The sequence below is a fragment of the Sturnira hondurensis genome, unplaced genomic scaffold (assembly GCF_014824575.4).
Source record: "Sturnira hondurensis isolate 20B ecotype Veracruz unplaced genomic scaffold, ASM1482457v3 Scaffold0018337, whole genome shotgun sequence".
NCBI lineage: Eukaryota > Metazoa > Chordata > Mammalia > Chiroptera > Phyllostomidae > Sturnira > Sturnira hondurensis.
In genome coordinates, this window is record NW_028090968.1 from 2,975,888 (window position 1) to 2,996,022 (window position 20,135).

The 20,135-nt window shown below is 47.9% G+C and overlaps 1 protein-coding gene across 1 annotated transcript in view; it reads left to right on the top strand.

Moving 5' to 3' along the window:
• TEKT5 (tektin 5) overlaps positions 1–11,757 on the top strand; it is a 34,625-nt gene extending 22,868 nt beyond the window's left edge. Inside the window, exons 6-7 of the mRNA XM_037069004.1 lie at positions 8,683–8,837; positions 11,474–11,757. Coding sequence (XP_036924899.1) covers positions 8,683–8,837; positions 11,474–11,690 — 372 coding nt within the window. The 3' untranslated portion in view covers positions 11,691–11,757. The remainder of the gene's footprint in view (positions 1–8,682; positions 8,838–11,473) is intronic.
• The last annotated feature ends 8,378 nt before the right edge of the window (positions 11,758–20,135 follow it).

The window sequence follows — 20,135 nt, forward strand, 5'->3', positions numbered from 1 at the left end:
TCTCAAACAGGACAATTTTTTACCCCAGGGGACATTTGGCAATGTCTAGAGACATTATTGCTGGGGTATTACTAGCATCTATTGTATAGAGTCTAGGGATGCAACCAAATCATAATACACAGGATGATGCTCAGGACAGCACCCACCACAGAGAATTATCTGGCCCAAATGTCAGTAGTGCCAAGGGTGAGAAGCCCTGGTCTCCTGGCATTAAGGTTTGATAGAAGAGAGAGAGAGAGAGAGAGAGAGAGGGGAAGGAAGGAAGGAAGGAAGGAAGGAAGGAAGGAAGGAAGGGAGGAAGGGAGGGAGGAAGGGTAGTAAACAGAAAGATGGATATGAGGATGGGTAGAGAGATGGATGGATGAATAGACAGGAAGTACTGAGGCTGACAAACCCAGATCTATGTGTACTGGCCATAGTACTAAAAACACGGTACCTAAATTGATCTTCATAGTCACTCTCTAAGGTAGAGACTGTTATTATCTCCATTATACAGATGGGGAAACGGAGGCTGGAAGGGGTCTGTTGATTTGCCAAGGCCACATGCTCTGCGGTGTGGTGCTGGCATTTAAACACAGGCTGGAGGCTCCAAGGCTTTCCCCTAGGAGGCTCCTGATTCAGGGGCTGGGCTAGCGGAAATCTGACCCCTCCTGACTTGCCACCCTCCATCAGTTAGGGTGCTCCCCGTTTTGCCTGTGGTCTATGCCATGACCTTGTTCCTCTGTGTCTGTCTGCCAGGCTTTGGTGTGGGGCCTTCTGCTTCTCAGTTCTCACTGGGAGAACTGCCTCTCTCCCCTCTGTCCATTCTCCAAATGGTAGAGAGAGAGATCTGCCTCAAAATACAAACCCAACTATTCCCTTTCTACCTTAAAACTTTAATGTGCCTATGATTACCATTTTCGATCTGTTAAAATGCAGATTTTGTCGGTAGGTCCAGCTGGAGTGGGGCCTGAGGTTCTGTATTTCTAACAAGAGCTCAGAGTCCTGCAATATCGGTCCACAGGCCACACTTTGAGTACCAAGGTGCAGCCTTGTGTGAAATGGGATGCTTAAAGAGACTAGGACTTCCTCTGTGATGGGCTACAGTAGGGCGCTCAAGCTACTGGCCCCTGGGCCAAATGGCACACCCCACCTGTTTTGGTAAATCAAGTTATATTTGAACACAGATAGCCAACCCCCCCCATATATTTATATATTTTCTGTGGCTGCTTTGCACTACTTTGATCAAGGTGAATAATTGTGAGACCACATGGCTCATAAAGCCTAAAATATTTACCACCCAGACCCCTACAGAAAATTGTGTCCACTGCGTAGCACATTTTCACGATTCTCTGGAAAGCTGTATATTTGGTCTCCAGCCACCTGCAGAGGGTTGACTTGAAGACTGACACACACAGACTCACACAGACACACCCACACCCTGTCTCAGGCTGACCTCCGAGGATGTGGCTCCTGGTGTGCGTGGGAGACAGATGGTGGAGTGGAGCAGGTATAGAGCACTCAACCCCATGCAGGAGCACTTACCGCACCCCAGCCATTTTCTGGATAAGGAAACTGGGATGCTGAGCAGCCTAAGACTCTGAGGGGAGCTGTGAGCTCCACAGCTGGTTTGTGTTAGGGTTTGGATGGGAACCCTGGTCTCCTGACTTCCTGCCCAGGGCTTCTGCCTCCAAGGCACCCTGTGTGGAGGCCCCAGGGGCTGGGAATCTGCTGGAGGGGCATCGGTTAACAAAAAGAACTTTGATTGGGGGGAAGAGGTGGCTGTCATACAGAGGATGTTCCTCCTCCATTGCACAAGTGACCCCTGCCTCGACCCCTTACACCCAAACACATGGGTTGTTGGAGATTAAGCCCAAGTCCTGGACTGGAAGGCTGAAGGAATTTGTCTTGCCTGCAAAGACAAATTCCGTTAAATGAATCTGAGTTGTCTTATTGAAAAAAAAAAAACCCCAAAAACCAATGATCCCGAAGGAAAAATCTAACAGACAAAACCTTACAGGATCGGGGTTGGCATAGGATGCAGGATGGTCCCCACGGCATATGTCAAACACTAGACTAAGTACTTTACACACATTACCTCATTTAACTCTCACAGCAATCTTGTGGGTGAGTTATTAGGATTATGCCAGTTTTACAGACAAGAGACCAAGTGCCCCATGCAATGCTGCGCTCAGAGAAGGGCTACTGAGTGAAGAAGCTCAGTAGATGTTTGCGATTGCACAAGGCAGAGAGAAGTTACGAGTCCTGTTCAAGGTCACTCAGCAGAGAAGAGCAGGAGCTGGAATTTGAACCTAGAGCTCTGTGACTATAGAGGGGCTCAGTCAGCCAGAGTGAGCCGCTCCCTTCCCCATCCACCCATGCACAGCAAGTGGAAGGCTTAGGACTCTCCCTTAGGAGTCTTGCAGCCTTGACTGACAGGCAGAGTGCAGCAGGCAGAGCACAGAGATAAAAAGGCCTGGGAAGCGAAGTGTGGTGGGAACTCCCCCCACCACCTCCTCCCTAACCCAGTCCCTGCTGGAGGCTGCGGAGACTCCTCCCATGGGGTGACCCCCTGGGCCAATCCCCCAGTGGCCCCGCCCAGCCGGTCCAGTGAGCCAGGCTGAGCCCTGCGCCAAGGAGCCTCTTTTCCCTCCGTTCTTTGGTTTTGTGGGAACAGAAAGGTTAACCTCCTGAGGGAACAGGGAGAGGGGGTGCTTTTGGGGCTCAGGGTAGCCATTTAGAACTCAGGGAGAGAGGGAGGAAGGATAGAAGGAGAACTCTAACTGGTCGGAGCCTACGACCTTCTTGTGGCACTTTCCAGGGCGTGTTTGTGGGAGAAACATGCTCTGGGTCTGCCTGCATGGGAGCGCCTGCGTCTCTCAGGCTGCGTCCCAGCAGCGAAGGGCTTTGTGCACTCACGAAGGTTTCCCCGAGCTCCTTCTCAGGCCTGGGGCTAATCACCTAATCTCCACTCTGGGGGGTAGGAATAATGACGATGATCCCCGTTTTACTGTTTTGCTAAAAATGCCCAGGCAGCTTCAGACACTTGCCTAAGGTGACCCAGCTTGGATGTGCTGGATCTGGGATTTGGACAGATCCAGGCAGACTAACGTCAACATCCGCACTTTTGTTTTAACCAAACACCTAGGAAACAAGGGTTCACTGAACACTTAGTGTTTGGTCAATTAAAAATTACAGTCCCCAGTGGCCCTGAGTGAACACACCCTCCAGTATGTGCCCAGGAGTAAATGTGCTGGGCTATGTGTGTCACCCTTTTGGACTCCGGGCTGTTCTCCCAGAGAATGCACGAACATCAGGGAATGTGAGGTCCAGGAAACAGGCTGACCTGGAGCTCAGAGCCTGGCAGGCCAGGTTGGCACTTGGAGCCTGTGTTTGCACCAAGCAGATCCTTAGCTACCTCCTGAGCATGAAAGTCAAGGCTGCTCTGTCTTCAGACCCTGCCCAAGGTCAGCCCACTCATCTGCCTTCTGGCCCTTGGGGGGTTGCATTCCTCAAATTCTGGAGCCTGAGTCACCACACCTGGGGCTTCTGGAGATAACTGGCTGGCAGGACTGGGGTGGGTGGCAGGGGCTGCCCCCAGGACAGTGTGTGTATGGCTTTTTTCTCCCTTCTAATGAAGAGGACACTGGCTGTGCGTGACAGAGGCTGGACAAGAGGTGAGCAGGGGTGTCCAACCAGCAGCCCACCGGCTACATGTGGCCCGGCACGTCTATGAATGTGGCCCGGCACGTCTATGAATGTGGCCCAACACAAAACTGTACATTTACTTAAAACATTATGAAATTTTTTTGTGATTATGTGACACAATGCATTTAATGTGTGACCCCAAACAACTACTCTTCTTCCAGTGTGGCCCAGAGATGCCAAAAGGTTGGACACCCCCGTGTCACAGGGAATGTTTTGGGCAGAGTACACACCCACCTGGGCAGATCTGCCTTGGATGTGAGTCATTGATTGGCTCTCAAGCAGCCAATTCCAGAAAACCCCTGCTGTTCTGGAAAATCCACAGGCAGGCCTGCTCGAGAAATGCCACTGGGGTACAGGGGTGGTGTCGTGGAGAACAAAGCAACAGTGGGTTCCAGNATTACAGTCCCCAGTGGCCCTGGGTGAACACACCCTCCAGTATGTGCCCAGGAGTAAATGTGCTGGGCTATGTGTGTCACCCTTTTGGACTCCAGGCTGTTCTCCCAGAGAATGAACGAACATCAGGGAATGTGAGGTCCAGGAACCAGGCTGACCTGGAGCTCAGGTCCAGGTTGGCACTTGGAGCCTGCGTTTGCACCAAGCAGATCCTTAGCTACCTCCTGAGCATGAAAGTCAAGGCTGCTCTGTCTTCAGACCCTGCCCGAGGTCAGCCCACTCGTTCTGCCTTCTGGTCCTTGGGGGTTGCATTCCTCAAATTCTGGAGCCTGAGTCACCACACCTGGGGCTTCTGGAGATAACTGGCTGGCAGGACTGGGGTGGGTGGCAGGGGCTGCCCCCAGGACAGTGTGTGTATGGCTTTTTTTCTCCCTTCTAATGAAGAGGACACTGGCTGTGCGTGACAGAGGCTGGACAAGAGGTGAGCAGGGGTGTCCAACCCGCAACCCACCGGCTACATGTGGCCCGGCACGTCTATGAATGTGGCCCAACACAAAACTGTACATTTACTTAAAACATTATGAGATTTTTTTGTGATTATGTGACACAATGCATTTAATGTGTGACCCCAAACAACTACTCTTCTTCCAGTGTGGCCCAGAGATGCCAAAAGGTTGGACACCCCTGTGTCACAGGGAACGTTTTGGGCAGAGTACACACCCACCTGGGCAGATCTGCCTTGGATGTGAGTCATTGATTGGCTCCCAAGCAGCCAATTCCAGAAAACCCCTGCTGTTCTGGAAAATCCACAGGCAGGCCTGCTCGAGAAATGCCACTGGGGTACAGGGGTGGTGGCGTGGAGAACAAAGCAACAGTGGGTTCCAGCACCCCCCCCCCCCCCCCCCCCCCCCCCCCCCCCCCCCCCCCCNCCCCCCCCCGCCACCCCCCCCCCCCCGCCCACACACACCACCTGATGCTGCCCTAAGGGGGAGATGGGAACCCAGGGACTTCATAGCAATCTTCTCACTCACTGCATCTAAGTCTCTGGGAGACACAGTGGGTTCTGGGGTTTCCCAAATTCAGCCGCTCCTGGGTCATTCCTAGTCCCCACCCCGTTCAGAAGCACATTTCCGATTGTGCTGCATCCATGGGCCACCTGGGCTGTTATTTACTTCATATTTCTGCTTAAATCAAATCACTTAAAAATATTTGTTCAAAATGTATTTATATCCCTTCTGTAAATGGAAAACCAACAGCACTTGTCCTAAACAGGACGATACGTACAATGAAAGTGAACTTGTTAGACTGCGGCTGGATCCTGTTGTCTGCAGAAACCTCGTATTCCACATTCCATGGTTCTCTGTGGACCCAGGGTGAGGAGCAGGTGTTGGGGAGGCAGTGCCCAAGGCTGGCGCCACGCCGGAGTTCCATCTGGAAGTGTTCAGCAGGTTTGAAAATACTCGACAAACTCAGCTCCCCAGGAGCCCCCATGCATGGTGTTGCTGTGTCCTTGTCCCTTTGCTGTGCTCACACGGGAGTTCCTGGAGAACTGAAGTGAATGTGTATAGGATACCTCATTTGTGGCCATGTCCCCCAACAATGTCCTGCACACTGAAGATGTCCAACACATGCTTTTAACAGGAAATGAAAGGATTTGAACTTCTATGATGCTAAAGAAAGTACCGTCCAAACTGTGGGAAGCACTTGTCAGTGGAGAGTAAATGTTTGTTGCCTAAAGGTGCAAATAAATGCACTTACACTAGAATGTAAGCTCCACAGGACAGAAGTCTGTCCTGTTCCCTGCTGTGTCCACTGCCTAGAGTAGGGCTGGGTACTGCTCAGTGAGTCCATGAGAGAATCAGTGAATCCTTAAATTAATGAATGCATGGATGAAGGAATGACTGAGCCCAGGATGACTGTCACTTTCTTCCCTAGGCTCAAGAGACAGGCCTTTTCTAAAGTTAGTTGCAGGCCCTGGTAAGGTTGGCCAAGCCTTGAGCTGGAAACCGGGTTGTGGAGAGAGTAAACAAAAGAAACCAAGATAAGGGCAGCCTCAGGGCACTGGCTGCACACCTGAAGGTTCCCCTAACAGCAGCCCTTACTGGCAGCTGCCTTCAGTGGGCTTGGGCTGGTGCAGGGCTGAGACAGGACTGATGGGAACTGGGAACCTCAGGCAGCTAAACAGGCTAACCAGTGATGTCTCCCTCCCACCACCTCAGCAACAGTGCTCCCCCACCCCAACTAGGGGCATCTAGATGATAGAGTGAGGGGCTGTTTCCCACATTGGGCTGTGGGGTCCCAAGATGCATTTTTCACTTACAGAAGGCTCGATTTTCTTCTGTACTAGGCTGGGTGCTGCTTTCTGAGCCTTGCCTGTCTTTGGCACGCTCTCCTTGCAAAGGGCAGATTTCTGAAGAAATTCTCCAGGGCTTCTAAGAGAGGTGTTCCCCACTGGAGTGTTTACATGCCAGCTCATGCGCTCGACTAGAATGTTCGTATAGAACAGTGTTTAACCTGCGAGGGGTCAGCATCACTCTGGCTCTGTGTGGCTCACTGAGGACCTGGTGAGGGGGCTGGCCTTCTTTCTCAGGGGACTGTGAAGGCAGCAGAGCAGGCGCCCTGCCCTCCTATAAATCTGCCACCCATGTCTCAACCTGGTAGGAAATGGGCATCCTTTTGTCCTTTTGAAGCAGCGAAATACTCTCTCTCTAAGCTCTTTTCTCAAGCTAATAGGAAAGCCAGGACTTAATTTATTTGGGAAAAAAGTCTTTTAAGCAATTTCTTGGCACCCACGGAATGTGAGTGCAACCCAGCTAAAACAGTCGTCCTCGTACCTATTATGATTTGTGAATATTTCGTGCTCGTGAAAAAGGGAAATACAACATGATTGGAAAAGCCATTGAAGTGGGGGGACTGGGTCTTATACTTGAGTCCCCACCCCATTCAGGAGCACTGGCATATTCATGTGTAAGCAGTTTTCTGATATCAAAATCCGAGAGACAGGACTGTATCAATTTTAGGCCACACAGTTTCCAAACCTTAGCGTGCATGGAGACCACTGGGGAGCTAGCTGAACATCTATACTTGCAGATCCAACTGTGATTCATTCATTCACTCATTCGTTCATGTTAATTGAGCTCCTACTATGAGAACAGTTGCCAGATTTAGCAAATAAAAATGCAGAATATCCAGTTAAACTTGAATTTCGGATCACACAGTAGTTGGGACATGTACAAAATAATGCTTTGTCACTGATCCGAAACTCACATTTAACTAGGCATCTTGTATTTTACCTGGCGGCCCTCAGTCTGCACCTAACACTCCCTGGAGCTCAGAATACAGCATGTGTGAAACAAAGCAAAGCCCCTGCCTTCTTGGAGCTTAACGCCAGCCAGCGAGGGTGATAGGCAAGTAAACAGCTGAGGGAAGGATGTTGGGGGCTGTGGCAGGAGCCACTCCTTAGCTTGTTGGGAACAGAGCACATGTAACCTCACCATTGGGCCCTGCCAAGTCTGGGAGGGGTGTTGGCACAGCCACCGCCCCCTGCCAAAGAGCCTTCTCCTAGCAGAGGAGCATGGACATTAGAGCTGCTCACAGACCCAGGGATGCTGGTGATGGTGGGAGGAGAAGGGTGTTTTGGTCAGAGCAAGGTGGTATCCAGGGAGCATCCTCAGTTCTGGGTGTGCATAAGGTCGGGCAAGTGTAAGGTCAGGTTCCTTCTCCTAATGACTGTGCTACCTTCTCTATTCATCCCCTCATTCTTTTATTTTGGAAAAATTTAAAACACAGAAGTCTACCGACTCTGTACCCAACATGAATATCAACATTTTGCCAATCTTTTTTTGTGATTAACCATTTTCTGATTTTAGTTTTTTAGTTTTATTTTCTATTAAGGTATAACAATCTTAAAATAAAGTGTGAGAAAATCTTGATGAATTTCGATGCTGGGTTTTTTGTTTTAATTTATTTTTTGCCTATGTATGCACCAGTGAAACCTCCACCTAGGTCAAGATATGGAACATTTCCAGGCCTCAGCTGGCTCCCTCCTGTCCATTCTTGGGAGCTTCACTTTGGTCATTTGTAGGGCACTATGGGTATTATGTTGAGAAAAATATTTCTATAGTTAAATAGAAAACTTTGAATCTTCCCCCCATCCTGCTCCCTTTCATTTAATTTTTAATTTTTTCGTTTTTAGTTTATTTACTGACCTAGTTATTAGGAAGGTAAACACTGGATTGTAAAATGATATAGAACAACCTCAATTAATTCAGATTAAAGTGGATTTAGAAATTAGCTATTATTTTGGGGTTATCCACGCTGATCTGAAAAGCCCCCTCCCAGTGAATGTTAACCGGCTAACTCCGGTGGATACTGGAGACAGAAAACAAAGCCAACCTTAGTGCTGCCCCTCCCCCGTATTCACAGGGGCCTGGGTAATGGATGAGAGGTGCTGAAGCTACTTTCCCAAGATTGTCTTAGGAAGAGCGAGGTCCCTGCCCCTCAGGTTGGGGAAGGGGTCATTTAAGCACCTGAATGGGTGCTGAACGAGCTGACCCCATGCCCCTCCATGCCCCTCCATGCCACCCAACGTGTCCCCCGCAGACGCTGCAGGAGATCTTTCAGGTGGAGAACACCATCCTGCTGCTGGAAAGGTCCATCATGGCGAAGGAGTGCCCTCTGAAGGTGGCGCAGACGCGGCTGGAGTGCAGGACCCGGCGCCCCAATGTGGAGCTGTGCAGGGACACCCCACAGTTCAAGTGAGTGATGGGGGCTCCCCTAGAAGGCGAGCTCCCAGGAAACCTGGATCTGGAAAATTGACTCTCCACCAATCAGGACATCTGGTCTCACAACTCAACAGGGCGCTGGGTGGGGATCTGGAGTTGTGAGGGGCCCCTAGATAACCTCCTATCATGGGGAAGGCCCAACCCTCTGCACTGAAACCTGTCTCACCTGCCTAAACCAGGGATGGTTTTATAGCCCCACTGTGTTCTGGGAACTGCGCCCCCCAGCTCCCCCCTGAGAGCTAAGGAGAGGTGCCCTCCCAGCCAGAGATGTGGCCTTTGGCCCATGGTTGTTTTACCTTTCTTCTGTCCAGGGTCCCATGAGACAGGAGCCCAGTGCACACCTCATTCATTCTCCATGGCTCTTTCTAAAGCTCTCACCTGTGAACCATTGGAATAGCTTCCTGCTTAGCTAAGGAAGGCCTGCTTCTGTTGATAAAGGGCCTCCTCACAGCAGTAAGGGGTGAAAAGTGCAGGCAGGCCCGGAAACAGGGTTTGTGAGCCTGGAGTATGAGCTTGGGAGTGATGATGGCCAGACAAAGCCAGAATGTCACACATGGTGGGTATTTTCCCACGATGTGCTGTGTAACTTGGCTGCTCTGCTCCCTCCATGCTGGGGGCAGGGGGCTGCATTAGTTCTCTATTGCTGTGTAACAAATCTCCCATCTCAGTGGCTTGTCCTCCTTCTGAGCCAAGATGTGAAGACGAGAGTTGAGCTAAAGAGAGGGAGGAAAGATGCTCTGAGAGAAAGTGCTGGTGGTTCTGTGGGATGATGTGTGCACAGCCCATTGCGGCCTGAGATAATCACTCAGGAAACAAAAGCTGGTTGTTGTGTGTTGTAGAGGGGGAGGCAGGGAAAGCGACCCCTGGCTTTGAATGTGAAGGCCTGGCTACCCGCTCCTCGGCCTCCTGCTGCCCTGGAAGACTTTCTCGCCTGGAAGTGGGTGCAGCATGCCCAGGGTCCCACCCTGCCGGGCCAGAAGGGGTCCAGATGCTGGGTGAGGGGTTGGGGGAGAATCTCCTTATCCTTCCTCCACCCACTTCACGCTTCTTAGTCGCTGAGGTTGGGCTCACGCTCCTCCTGGAGCCCATTTGTTCCCTGCCAGGCTTCTAACGCAGAACAGGGCTTCAGGGGAGTGGCCAGATGTTGTCCTGGAGGACCTACTGCTTGCTCTTGGACAAGCTCCCTGCCTCTTCATCCACCAGCTGTGTCACCAAGAGGGGTAGATAGGGAGCATGAATGGGGTACATTTGGCTCAGGAGCCCAGACACTGTGTGTGTATGTGTGTGTCTGATGTGTTTGTATATCTGTGTGCCTCTGTGTATCTCTGTGTCAGTGTACTATGTATATGCCTGTGTGTGCGTACTATGTGCATTTTCCTCTGTAGGCATATGTGATACATGCATGTGTATGAATGTCTGTGTGCATGGTGTGTTAGGGGCTGAGCAGAGAATGGGACTCAGGCTGTCTGCCTTCTCCAGCAGCTGAATTGGCCCATCTGTGAATTACCTTTGTTGCCCCACATTCCCTCCATCACCACCTCTGGGCCTTCACTTTCCTTGTCTTCCTACAGGTGGCCCTTCTTTTCCTGACCCTCTCTAATTGCTCAGGTCTCATCCATGCCCAGTCCAAAATTTTAAATCCAGTTTCCTGTTCACACATGCCCAGTCCAAAATTTTAAATCCAGTTCCCTGTTCACACACATACACATTTCAGGTGGTTAGCAGTCAGTGCTAGGGGCTACTGCATTGTACAGCACATTTTTGTCACTGAAGAAAGTTCTGTTGGACGGTGCTGGCCCAGAGATCCCCAGGGAGGGAAGGGCGCCTCAGCTGCCTCTGCCGCCTCTCCAGCTCAGGTTTGCCATGGTGCAGCTCGCCCTGATGGCAGCTCAGGCCCTCCCGGCAGCATGTCCTCCAGTCCTGAGCACAGTGCCATTGCCCCACAGGTTGGGCCGGGCAGTACTCACTCCCTATCCTCCTTCCTCCAGCCCTTGGTAACCAGTAATTTACTTTCTGTCTCCATTGACTTGCTTATTTTGGATATTTCATGTAAATGGAGTCACGGAATATGACCTTTTATGAGTGGTTTCTTTCACTGAGTGTAATGTCTTCAAGGTCCATCCATGTTGTCACACATCAATTGTACTTCTTCCCTTTTTATGGCTGAATCATACTCCATTGTACGGACAGACCACCTTTTTATTCATTCATCTGTTGATGGACATTTGGGTTGTTTCCACCTTTTGGCACTTGTGATTAGTGCTGTTATGAACATTTATGTACAAGTATTTGTTTGAGTATCTGTTTTCACCTCTCGTGGGGAGATACCAAGGAGTGGAATTGCTGGGTCGTGGTAAGTCTACGTTTAACTTAGTGAGCAGTAGCCAGATTGTTTTCCTAAACGTCCTGTCTGTTTCTCCCTCTCTGCTTATCACCCTTGGTAGCTCTGTCATGCATTTACTCCCCTGCCTGTCTACCCCTGATGGCTGAGCCTTGCCCGTCTGGTTTACCACAGACTCCCAGAACCTGGTGCAGTTCCTGGCACACAGTAGGTGTGCCTGTGTTGAACAACCGAGTGAACAGTGTCTTATTCTCTGCTCTCGTCCCAGGCTCGTGAATGAGGTGTGCACCATCGACGACACCCTGCAGACCCTCAAGCTGAGGCTGCGGGAGGCACAGGACACACTGCAGCTGCTGGTAATGACCAAGTGCCGGCTGGAGCACGACCTGGCTATCAAGGCCAACACCCTCTGCATCGACAAGGAGAAGTGCATGGGCATGCGCAAGACCTTCCCCAGCACTCCCCGCCTGGTGGGCTACACGTGAGCTGGAGCCACCAACCCTCAGTCCCTGCTCTGCACCGGTTCCTTACCCAGTACAAAATTTGAAAAGGCAGACAAACAAAATAGAAGAAAGTGTTGTTTTCTCTCTTTCCTCCTATTACGGAAAAAATATATATCCAAAATAAATGTGCCCAAACCAAAGATCCTGGTGCTCATTTCTTGCTGTAGGACCAGCCTTCTGGTAGATCCCGGAGGAGATAGGCCATGACCCCTCAATAAGAGCATTGTGCTTGTCAGCATCCCCCGGAATAGGAGAGGTCTCATTTGGTAAACCCTGCTTGTCCACTTAGGAGCACAGTATAGAGAGATGTGGTGTTCAGAAATTGGACATTGGAGCTGAGAGTCTAAAGCCTACCTGTCACCTAGGAACAGTGGGTCTTGAACAAGCTTCCAACCTAAGCATCGTCATCTATACTATGGTGTTTTAGAGACTGATATGGGAGAAGGAGGCAAAAATCAGTTCTGTGGATGGAGCAGGAGGAAGCAGATAAGGGTTAAAAGAAAGCTCTATGAACAAGTGACATTGCTTCAAAAAGTTAAATGGAGCCCTGGCTGGCATGGCTTACTGGATTGGATGCTGGTCTGTGAACTAGAAGGTGACCAGTTTGATTCCTGGTCAGGGCACACGCCTGGGTTGCAGGCCAGGTCCCTGGTGGTTGGGGTTGTGCAAGAGGCAACTGATCAAGGTAGCTCTCACACATCGATGTTTCTCTCCATCTCCTCCTCCCTCCTTTCCCCACTGTAAAAATAAATAAAATCTTTTCAAAAAATTAGATGTAGAATTAGTACATGACCCAGAAATTCTACTCCTGTGTATTTAACCAAGAGCACTGAAAACAAAGAAAAAATAAAACTAGCACACAAATGCTCATAGTACCACCAATCACAATAGTCAAAAGGTGGAAACAACCCACATGTCCATCGGGGTAAATGGGAAAACAAGACGTGGTCTAGTCTTGCAATGGAATATTATTCAGCCATAAAAAGGGATGAAGTGCCGATCCATGCTGTACCACAGATGAACCTTGAATATGTGATGCTAAGTGAAAGAAGCCAGACAGAAAAGGTCACATATCGTATGATTCCATTTATATGAAATGTCCATAATAGGCAAATGCTTAGAAATAGTAGAGTGGTGGTTGCCAGGGAGAGAGGCATGGGAAATACCTGCTTAGTGGGCACAAGGCTTTATTTTGGGTGGTGAAAATGTTTGGGGATGAGGTAGAGGTGGTTGTACAGCACCACTGACTTGTTCACTTTAAGTTGTTTATATTATGTGAAATTCACCTGAATTAAATAAGAGAGGAAAGAAGTCCTATTGCAGCTGAGTCTTGAGCGATGCAGAGGTTGAGGCAGGAGAGGATGGGGTTTCTGGAGAGAATAGGGCACGGTAAAGGCACGGGGCTAGATGGAGAGGCTTTTGGAGGGGCATATGAATCATTTAGAAAGGTCACGAGGCCAGACCATGAATGACAAATAGTTTTGACTTTTTTCCTGAGGTCAGTGTTTCTCAAATGTTGCTATTTACATCAGTGCTTCCCAATGTTTGATGTGCATGTGAGAATCGCCTGGAGACCTTGTTAAAATGCACATTCTGAGTCATTAGGTCTGAGGTAGAGCCTGAGATTCTGAATCAAACTCCCAGACGATGCAGACGGCCCACGGACCACACTTGGAGTAGCAAATAACACCCCTATTTTTTGCCATGACGAAGAATCACCTTTAATATTATTCACTCAATCTTTTATATCAGCGATTTTCAACTGGTGTGCTGCAAGAAGTTTAAAACATGCGGCACCTGACTATTTAGTTAGGGGCACTGACCTCTTTTCCTTTAGATGGTCACATAAAAAAATGACAACAGTCAATACAACAATAGCCATCCAGTGTGAATGAATCAAAATTATACCTATTGTTTTTTTCAGATCAGCAAAAAATAGTTTTTGGTGTGCTGCAGAATTTTAGTAATTAGTTTTATGTGTGCCATGAAAGGAAAAAGGTTGAAAATTGCTGCTTTAGATGCTTGCACTTAACAAAGGTCTATTTAGTTTAAAGGCAAATTTATAGCCTGATTGCAAACAGGAAATCTATCTTGCCCAATGTTGAACAAATCAGACTAGCGCTGATGATATCTGGTTAGGGAATATTGTCTGACCAAAGTAACGTTGTCTGAAATCTCCTTTTGTTCAAAAGGGCGATCAGCCAGCACATCTTAAAGAGGAGTTAGAGACTGCTGAGCATTCACTGGAGACGCTCTTGAGGCAAGTTTCCTTGAAACAAAATAGAAAAATCAATTTTTCTACAAATGAGTAGGGATCCCTAAAGAGGGGATGTGAAGTGATCAGATTGGTGTTTTAGGAGTAATTCCTTCCTGAGGAAGAGAAGGAAATTGGATGGAGGCGGGGAGACCAAGCTGTTAGAATTTCAGGCATGAGATGCAGAGGGCCTGGATTAGGACGAGTGCATAATGAATATTCATGAGAATGGGGCCAGAATACTCTGAGTGTGGGTTGAGAGGGACAGGTGGTAGACCAGACCAGGCAAAGAAGCCAGGCTTGGACAGCTGGTGCCTGGGGTGCTGCACCCTTGAGAGGGGTGTGAAATGGTGGTAGAAAGAAATTGATGAACTTCTCTTTCACATGTTGCGTTTGGACATTCCTTGCCTTGAGGAATGTCCTGGTGTGTCTGAAAGGCAATTGGAAATATGGTCTTAGAGCTCAGGAGAGAGGCTGTGTCTGGGGATGTGGAAGAGATCCAAAACCTCAGGGCTGATGCAAGGAGATCCTCAAAAGTGAGCCCTCACTGGTTTGGCTCAGTTGGTTGGGCTTTGCTGCTGTGAAGCAAAAGGTTGCCAGTTCGATTCCCAGTCAGGGCACACGCCTACATTGCAGGTTCGGTCCCCGGTCAGGGAACATGCGAGAGACAAACAATTGATGTTTCTCTCACATATTGATGTTTCTCTCTCTCTCTTTCCCCCTCCCTTCCCCTTCATCTAAAAAAAGAAATAAAATCCTTTTTTTTTTTTTTTTTAGTGAAAGAGAGGTTCTCACATGGAATGCGATGCTGGGTGGGTATGGTCCAAGGCAGGAATAGAGACAGCCCAGCAAGAGGCAAACAGCCAGGAAGAAGCAATGTCAAGGGGATCTCAGGAAGAGTTTTAAGAGTTATAAGAGTTATAAAATGCTCAAATGAAGAATAAAGAAAGCCCTTTGGAAGCAGGCATTCTAAATAGACCAATGACCTGAGTACTCACAGGTATATACATTTTCAAACAGCAAATTGGCAATACGTGTCAAGAATCCTGAGTTATGAATGTCTTTTGTAAGACTCTGTCATTAGAAAACTGTCCCAAATGCAGACTCAGGAGTATATGTGCTAAAGACTTATCACAGGCAACCTTAGACAATTATTCCATGGCAGAGAGCAGCTAAGTAAGGTGTAGCACAACCAAATCACGGAGTATTAAGTAGCTACAAAAATGACGCACAGCAAATGCTTGAATGCTGAAGTCATAGGCTTGTGGGGCTAAACATGCCCAGGAAGAAAGATTGTACCGGAATGTTAACAGGGTTGATGGTAAGCAACTGCTGGGCTCTTCTTTGTTTATATTGCATATTATCTACAGTAAACATGTGTTCCTTTATTAATCTGGAGGAAAGTCTTTCTTTTTAAATAGACTTTTTAAAGTCTGTTCAACTTCTGGACAAGTTGCAAAGACAGCACAGAAAGTTCCCATTTACTGTTCACCCGTTTTCCCCTGATGCTAGCGTCTTATATAACTGCTTGTTATGGTACATTTGACTAGACCAAGAAATGAACATTAGCGCATCTCAGACTCCAGGATTTGTTTTTCCACAGTTTATCCTTTTTCTGTTCCAAGATCCAATTCAGAGTATCACGTTGCATTTAGTGATTAGATTCCTCCGTCTGCGACCATTTCTCAAACTTTTCTTGTTTTTCATGAACTTGATGGTTTTGAAGAGTACTTATATTTGTAGATATCTGTCAAATGCCCCTGGATTTGGGTTTGTCTGATGTTTTTCTCATGATTAGTTTGGATTTACAGATTTTGGGGGGAGATCACAGGGGTGAAGTGCCCTTCTCATCCCCTCATAGCAGGGCATTCATGATGTCCCCATGACAGCCTGGGGATGTTGACTGGATCCCTTGGTTAGGGAGGCCTCTGCCAGGGGTCTCCGCTGTGAAGTCACTGCTTTTCGTTGAGTTCAACCCACACTCAAGGGAGCGGTGATGAAGCTTCACCTCTCGGAGGGGGAGTGTTTTACATATATTATTTGTAATTCTTCTCTAACAAAACTATGTCCCTTCACCCTTATTTGTTCTATCATTTATTTTTGTCTATATGTACTCATAGATATTTAGATTATACCCTGGGTAATACTCCAATACTAATTTATACAGGGTGGGACAAAAGTAGGTTTCCAGTAATGAGTATGCCAAACGCAGTTTATACTTATATTATTTATTATTTTATTATTTTCCATACAAACAAGCGTAAGCCTACTTTTGTCCCACCCTGTACATGCTGTTTGCTGTGTGGTGCAGATGGTTCCAGCTTGGCCATTGGGAACTCTTTCAGGTGGGTCGCTGTGTCCCTTTCCCATATCCTCTTGTTTTGGGTGGATACTTCCTTATTTTCCAGTGCTATAAGACACTCCAGACTCATCTCAATTTTTTTATGTTCTAACCTAGAATTAGCCATTTCTTCAAGAGCCCTGATGTCTTTTATAGAAGCACAGTACTTCGAAATCAAGGTCTGGGTGCTGGAGATACTCATTGCTAAGAATTTTTTTTCAGTTTTTCTTATTGTGGTAAAATGCACGTCACATGAACTTTACCATCTTAACCACTTTCGTATGCAGTCAGTGGTGTTAAATTCATCCATAATGTGTGGCCACCACCACCATCCATCTCTGTAGCTCTTTTCATCTTGTTAAACTGAAATATTATACCTGTCAGACAACAACTCCTCATTCTCTCCTCCCTCCCAACAACCACCATGTACTTTCTATCCCTATAAGTTTGACTATTCAAAGTAACTCATATTCATAGACTCATACAGTGTTCATCTTTTTGCGAGTTGCTTATTTCACTTAGCATAATGTCCTCAAGGTTCACCCACGTTATAGTATATGTCAGAATTTCCTTCCTTTTTAAGGCTGAATAATATTTCACTGTATACAGATCCACATTTTGCCTATCCACTCATCTGTTAATGGGCACTCAGCTTGATTCCACATCCTTTCGGCTCTTGTGAATAACGCTGCTATGAACATGGGCATACACATATCTCTTTGAGACCCTGCATGTGTGTGCCCAGTTCTTTGCATGTGTGTGCCCAGGAGGGGATTGCTAGATAACATGGGAATGCCACTTTTAATTCTTTGAGGAACCACCATGCTATTCCCATTAACAAGGCTCCAGTTTCTCCATATCCTCACCAACACTTATTTGCCAGGGCTTGTTTTGTTTTTTATAGTGGCCATTTTAATGGATCTGAGGTGGCATCTCATAAGTACCGCGTGCTAACTGATCGTGCCACGGGAGCTCCAGAGGTGGCATCTCATTGTACTGTAGTCTTGACTTGCACTTCCCTGATGATTAGGGTTGTTGGGTATGCTCACTGTTGAGAAAGTATTTTTAATAAGAACACTTTGGTGCCCAGGAGACTATATGTGAGTTGTAAGAAGTGCTTTTGCCTGAGCGATGCGGGTAGAAGATAAAGTGGAAGAAATGGGATGCCCCGAGATTTGAGTCACCTCTCTACCCTCAGTCCTGGCAACAGTGGGCATTCCATATGTATTTTATTAAGCAAATAGTAAATGGCTAAACAAGGATATACAATGCATGTATATCTATCTTGGACCAGTATGTGATTTCTGAGTTTTAGAAGGAAAAGGGTGTGGTTGCCTTTGGATGTGGTAACATAAGCCTCCCAATCCATCTGCTGTGTACAAGTGTGGGACCAGTGATGTGGGATCCCACCATGGCTCTCAGAAGCTGGCCTGCTGACCACAGCCTCCCAGGTGTCTCCCATGCTGTAGCCCAGGCAGGAAATCCCAGAGACAACGCCAAGCACTGGCTCCCTCCCAGGCCTGAGAACCAGTTGGGAGAACTTAGAGGCCCTCCTACTTGACTTGTTTTCCACGTTGGCTCAGGAGGGATGCTGCCCAGCTGGCTTCAGGGAAAACACCAACCACAGCCTAAGCAGGGTGTGTATGCATGTGTGTGCATGTGTGCACGTGTGTATATGTGCACGTGTGTATATGTGCACGTGTGTGTATATGCTCCTGCTCCTAGCCTTCTTCTGCCTCCACGGCCTAATCCAGCGTGTTAGCATTTTCCAGAACACCAAATCTCTTTTAGAAGCCCACCAGGCTCTCCCCTGGCTCGTGCTGCTTGGTTGGTTGGAGCATCATCCTGCACCCCCCAAGGTTAGAGCTTCAACTCCTGGTCAGGGCACATACCTAGGGTTTGATCTGGTTTGATCAGTTGGTGCCTATGGGAGGCAACCAACTGATGTTTCTCTCTCTGTCTCTCTCTTACTTCCTCTTTCTCTCAAATTAATAAATATTTTAAAAAAAAGAAATCCAACAGATTTTGGAGACAGAGTGAGAAACCACAAGAAAGGAGATGGAGTCGAAGACACAAGGACTGACGAGGCTGAAGAGCATAGACCTGAGTCTCAGAAAGCCTTTTAAAGTCTATTAATTGCCAACATTTAAATAATAAATTCTGCATCAAAATATATATTTTTGGCTTCTCTTAAACATGAAATTATCTGGCTGCCCTATGCCCACATTCCCCTGTGTAACTGATATACTGAGCTTGCAGCCTTTATTCTGCAAACTACAGTCCCCACCACTCCCTATTGCTCCATACTGGTTCTGCTTCACTCACATATGTTACCTGCTGACCCTTCAGGCAGCTGATGTTGTCCCTCTACCTTGTTGAGGTTCCCTGAAAGACCCTTTGATCCAGCCTAGAAAACTGAGGCCCAGGGAGTGGAGAGGAGAAGGAACTTCAAGTGGGGCCACATGACTACAGAGGAGGTGGATTTGGGTAGGCATCAGGTCACCTGAACAATGTCCAGTTGATTTCCTGTGATACCATGCTTCTCTCTGCGTGAATTGTTCAGAATTTATTATGTGCCAGACACCAAAAGTGACTGTCTTTGTAGTCCTTTCCCAATTGGAATGCATTAAAAGAAGGGTTATGGGGGGGCTGAGACATAACAGCTGGAACCATTAGGGGCCAGATTGCTTATTCATTTGAAGACTATTATATTCTCCTTCCCAATTCCATTGCACTAATTAAACAAAACTGAGTCTAGGAAAAATACAGTAAAACCTCAGTAGCAATGTTCCGGGAATGCAAAATTTGGGGGCATGTTTCATTTTCTGGTTAACAAAAGTGACCGTCATTTGGTTTTAAACCTTAGAATCACAGGATATTTCTTAAGTGAATGAATCAATGAATAGGTGGAGCTGGCGAGGGCCTCAGGAGGTGGTACTTTCAACCCCTCATTTTTTTGGAAGAGAAAGGCCCATCCAGGGAGGCATAGTAACGTGCTCGCAGACACACAGCAAGTTAGAGGTGGAGCCAGTACTCCCTGTTCTCTTCAAAATTCCCAGGCCTGCTCCAGCAAAACCTGCTGAAGAGTCTCAGTCCCCTTTCTCTCCGGTTAGGAATGCCCAGGAGTCAGATTGAGCCTGTCTTTGTTGAGGATGCCTCTGCAGGCCTGTGAGTTGTACTGTTTGCTCTGGGAATGAAGGTGGCTGTGGACTAGGGCGCACAAGAGGACTGTTTTTGGAAGCTGCCTTATTCTATATGAAGTTCTATTCATTCATTCATTCATTCATCCATTCATGTCTCATTTGCGATAATCACCAAGCACCTGGCACATACCGACACCTCTGCTGGGCATTGCAGCCCCAGCCGGGAACATACCAGGTTGAGACCGGCCTCCTTGGAACTCACAGCCACACTTGTCTGTCAGACATCCAGGGGAAAGCAATTCTGTTTCACTGAGAAGTCTAATGCGATTTTTTTAAGTGGGCTTCAAATATATACACTCATCACTGGAAAAAGGGAACCTGCATGGCCTTTTTTTTGACTCAGCAGCTGGGTCAGAAGTGGCGCCTGGGTCTGCAATTCCCTGCATCTGACCTCAGCCAGTTCCACGGGGGGACCCATCTGCTGCTTGTTCTGCTTGGGCAGCATCAGGGACCTGCTCCCACTGAGGCCTCAACCACAGGTGTGTCCATTGAACCCACGCCACATCCCTTCACCACTGAAACCCCCCCAGAGGCTTCCCATTGCAATTTTCCAGCCTCATTGAACAGTAGGTGACATATTGCAAAGTACACATACTTGAAAAGAATACAGCGTGATCAGCTTTAGCATA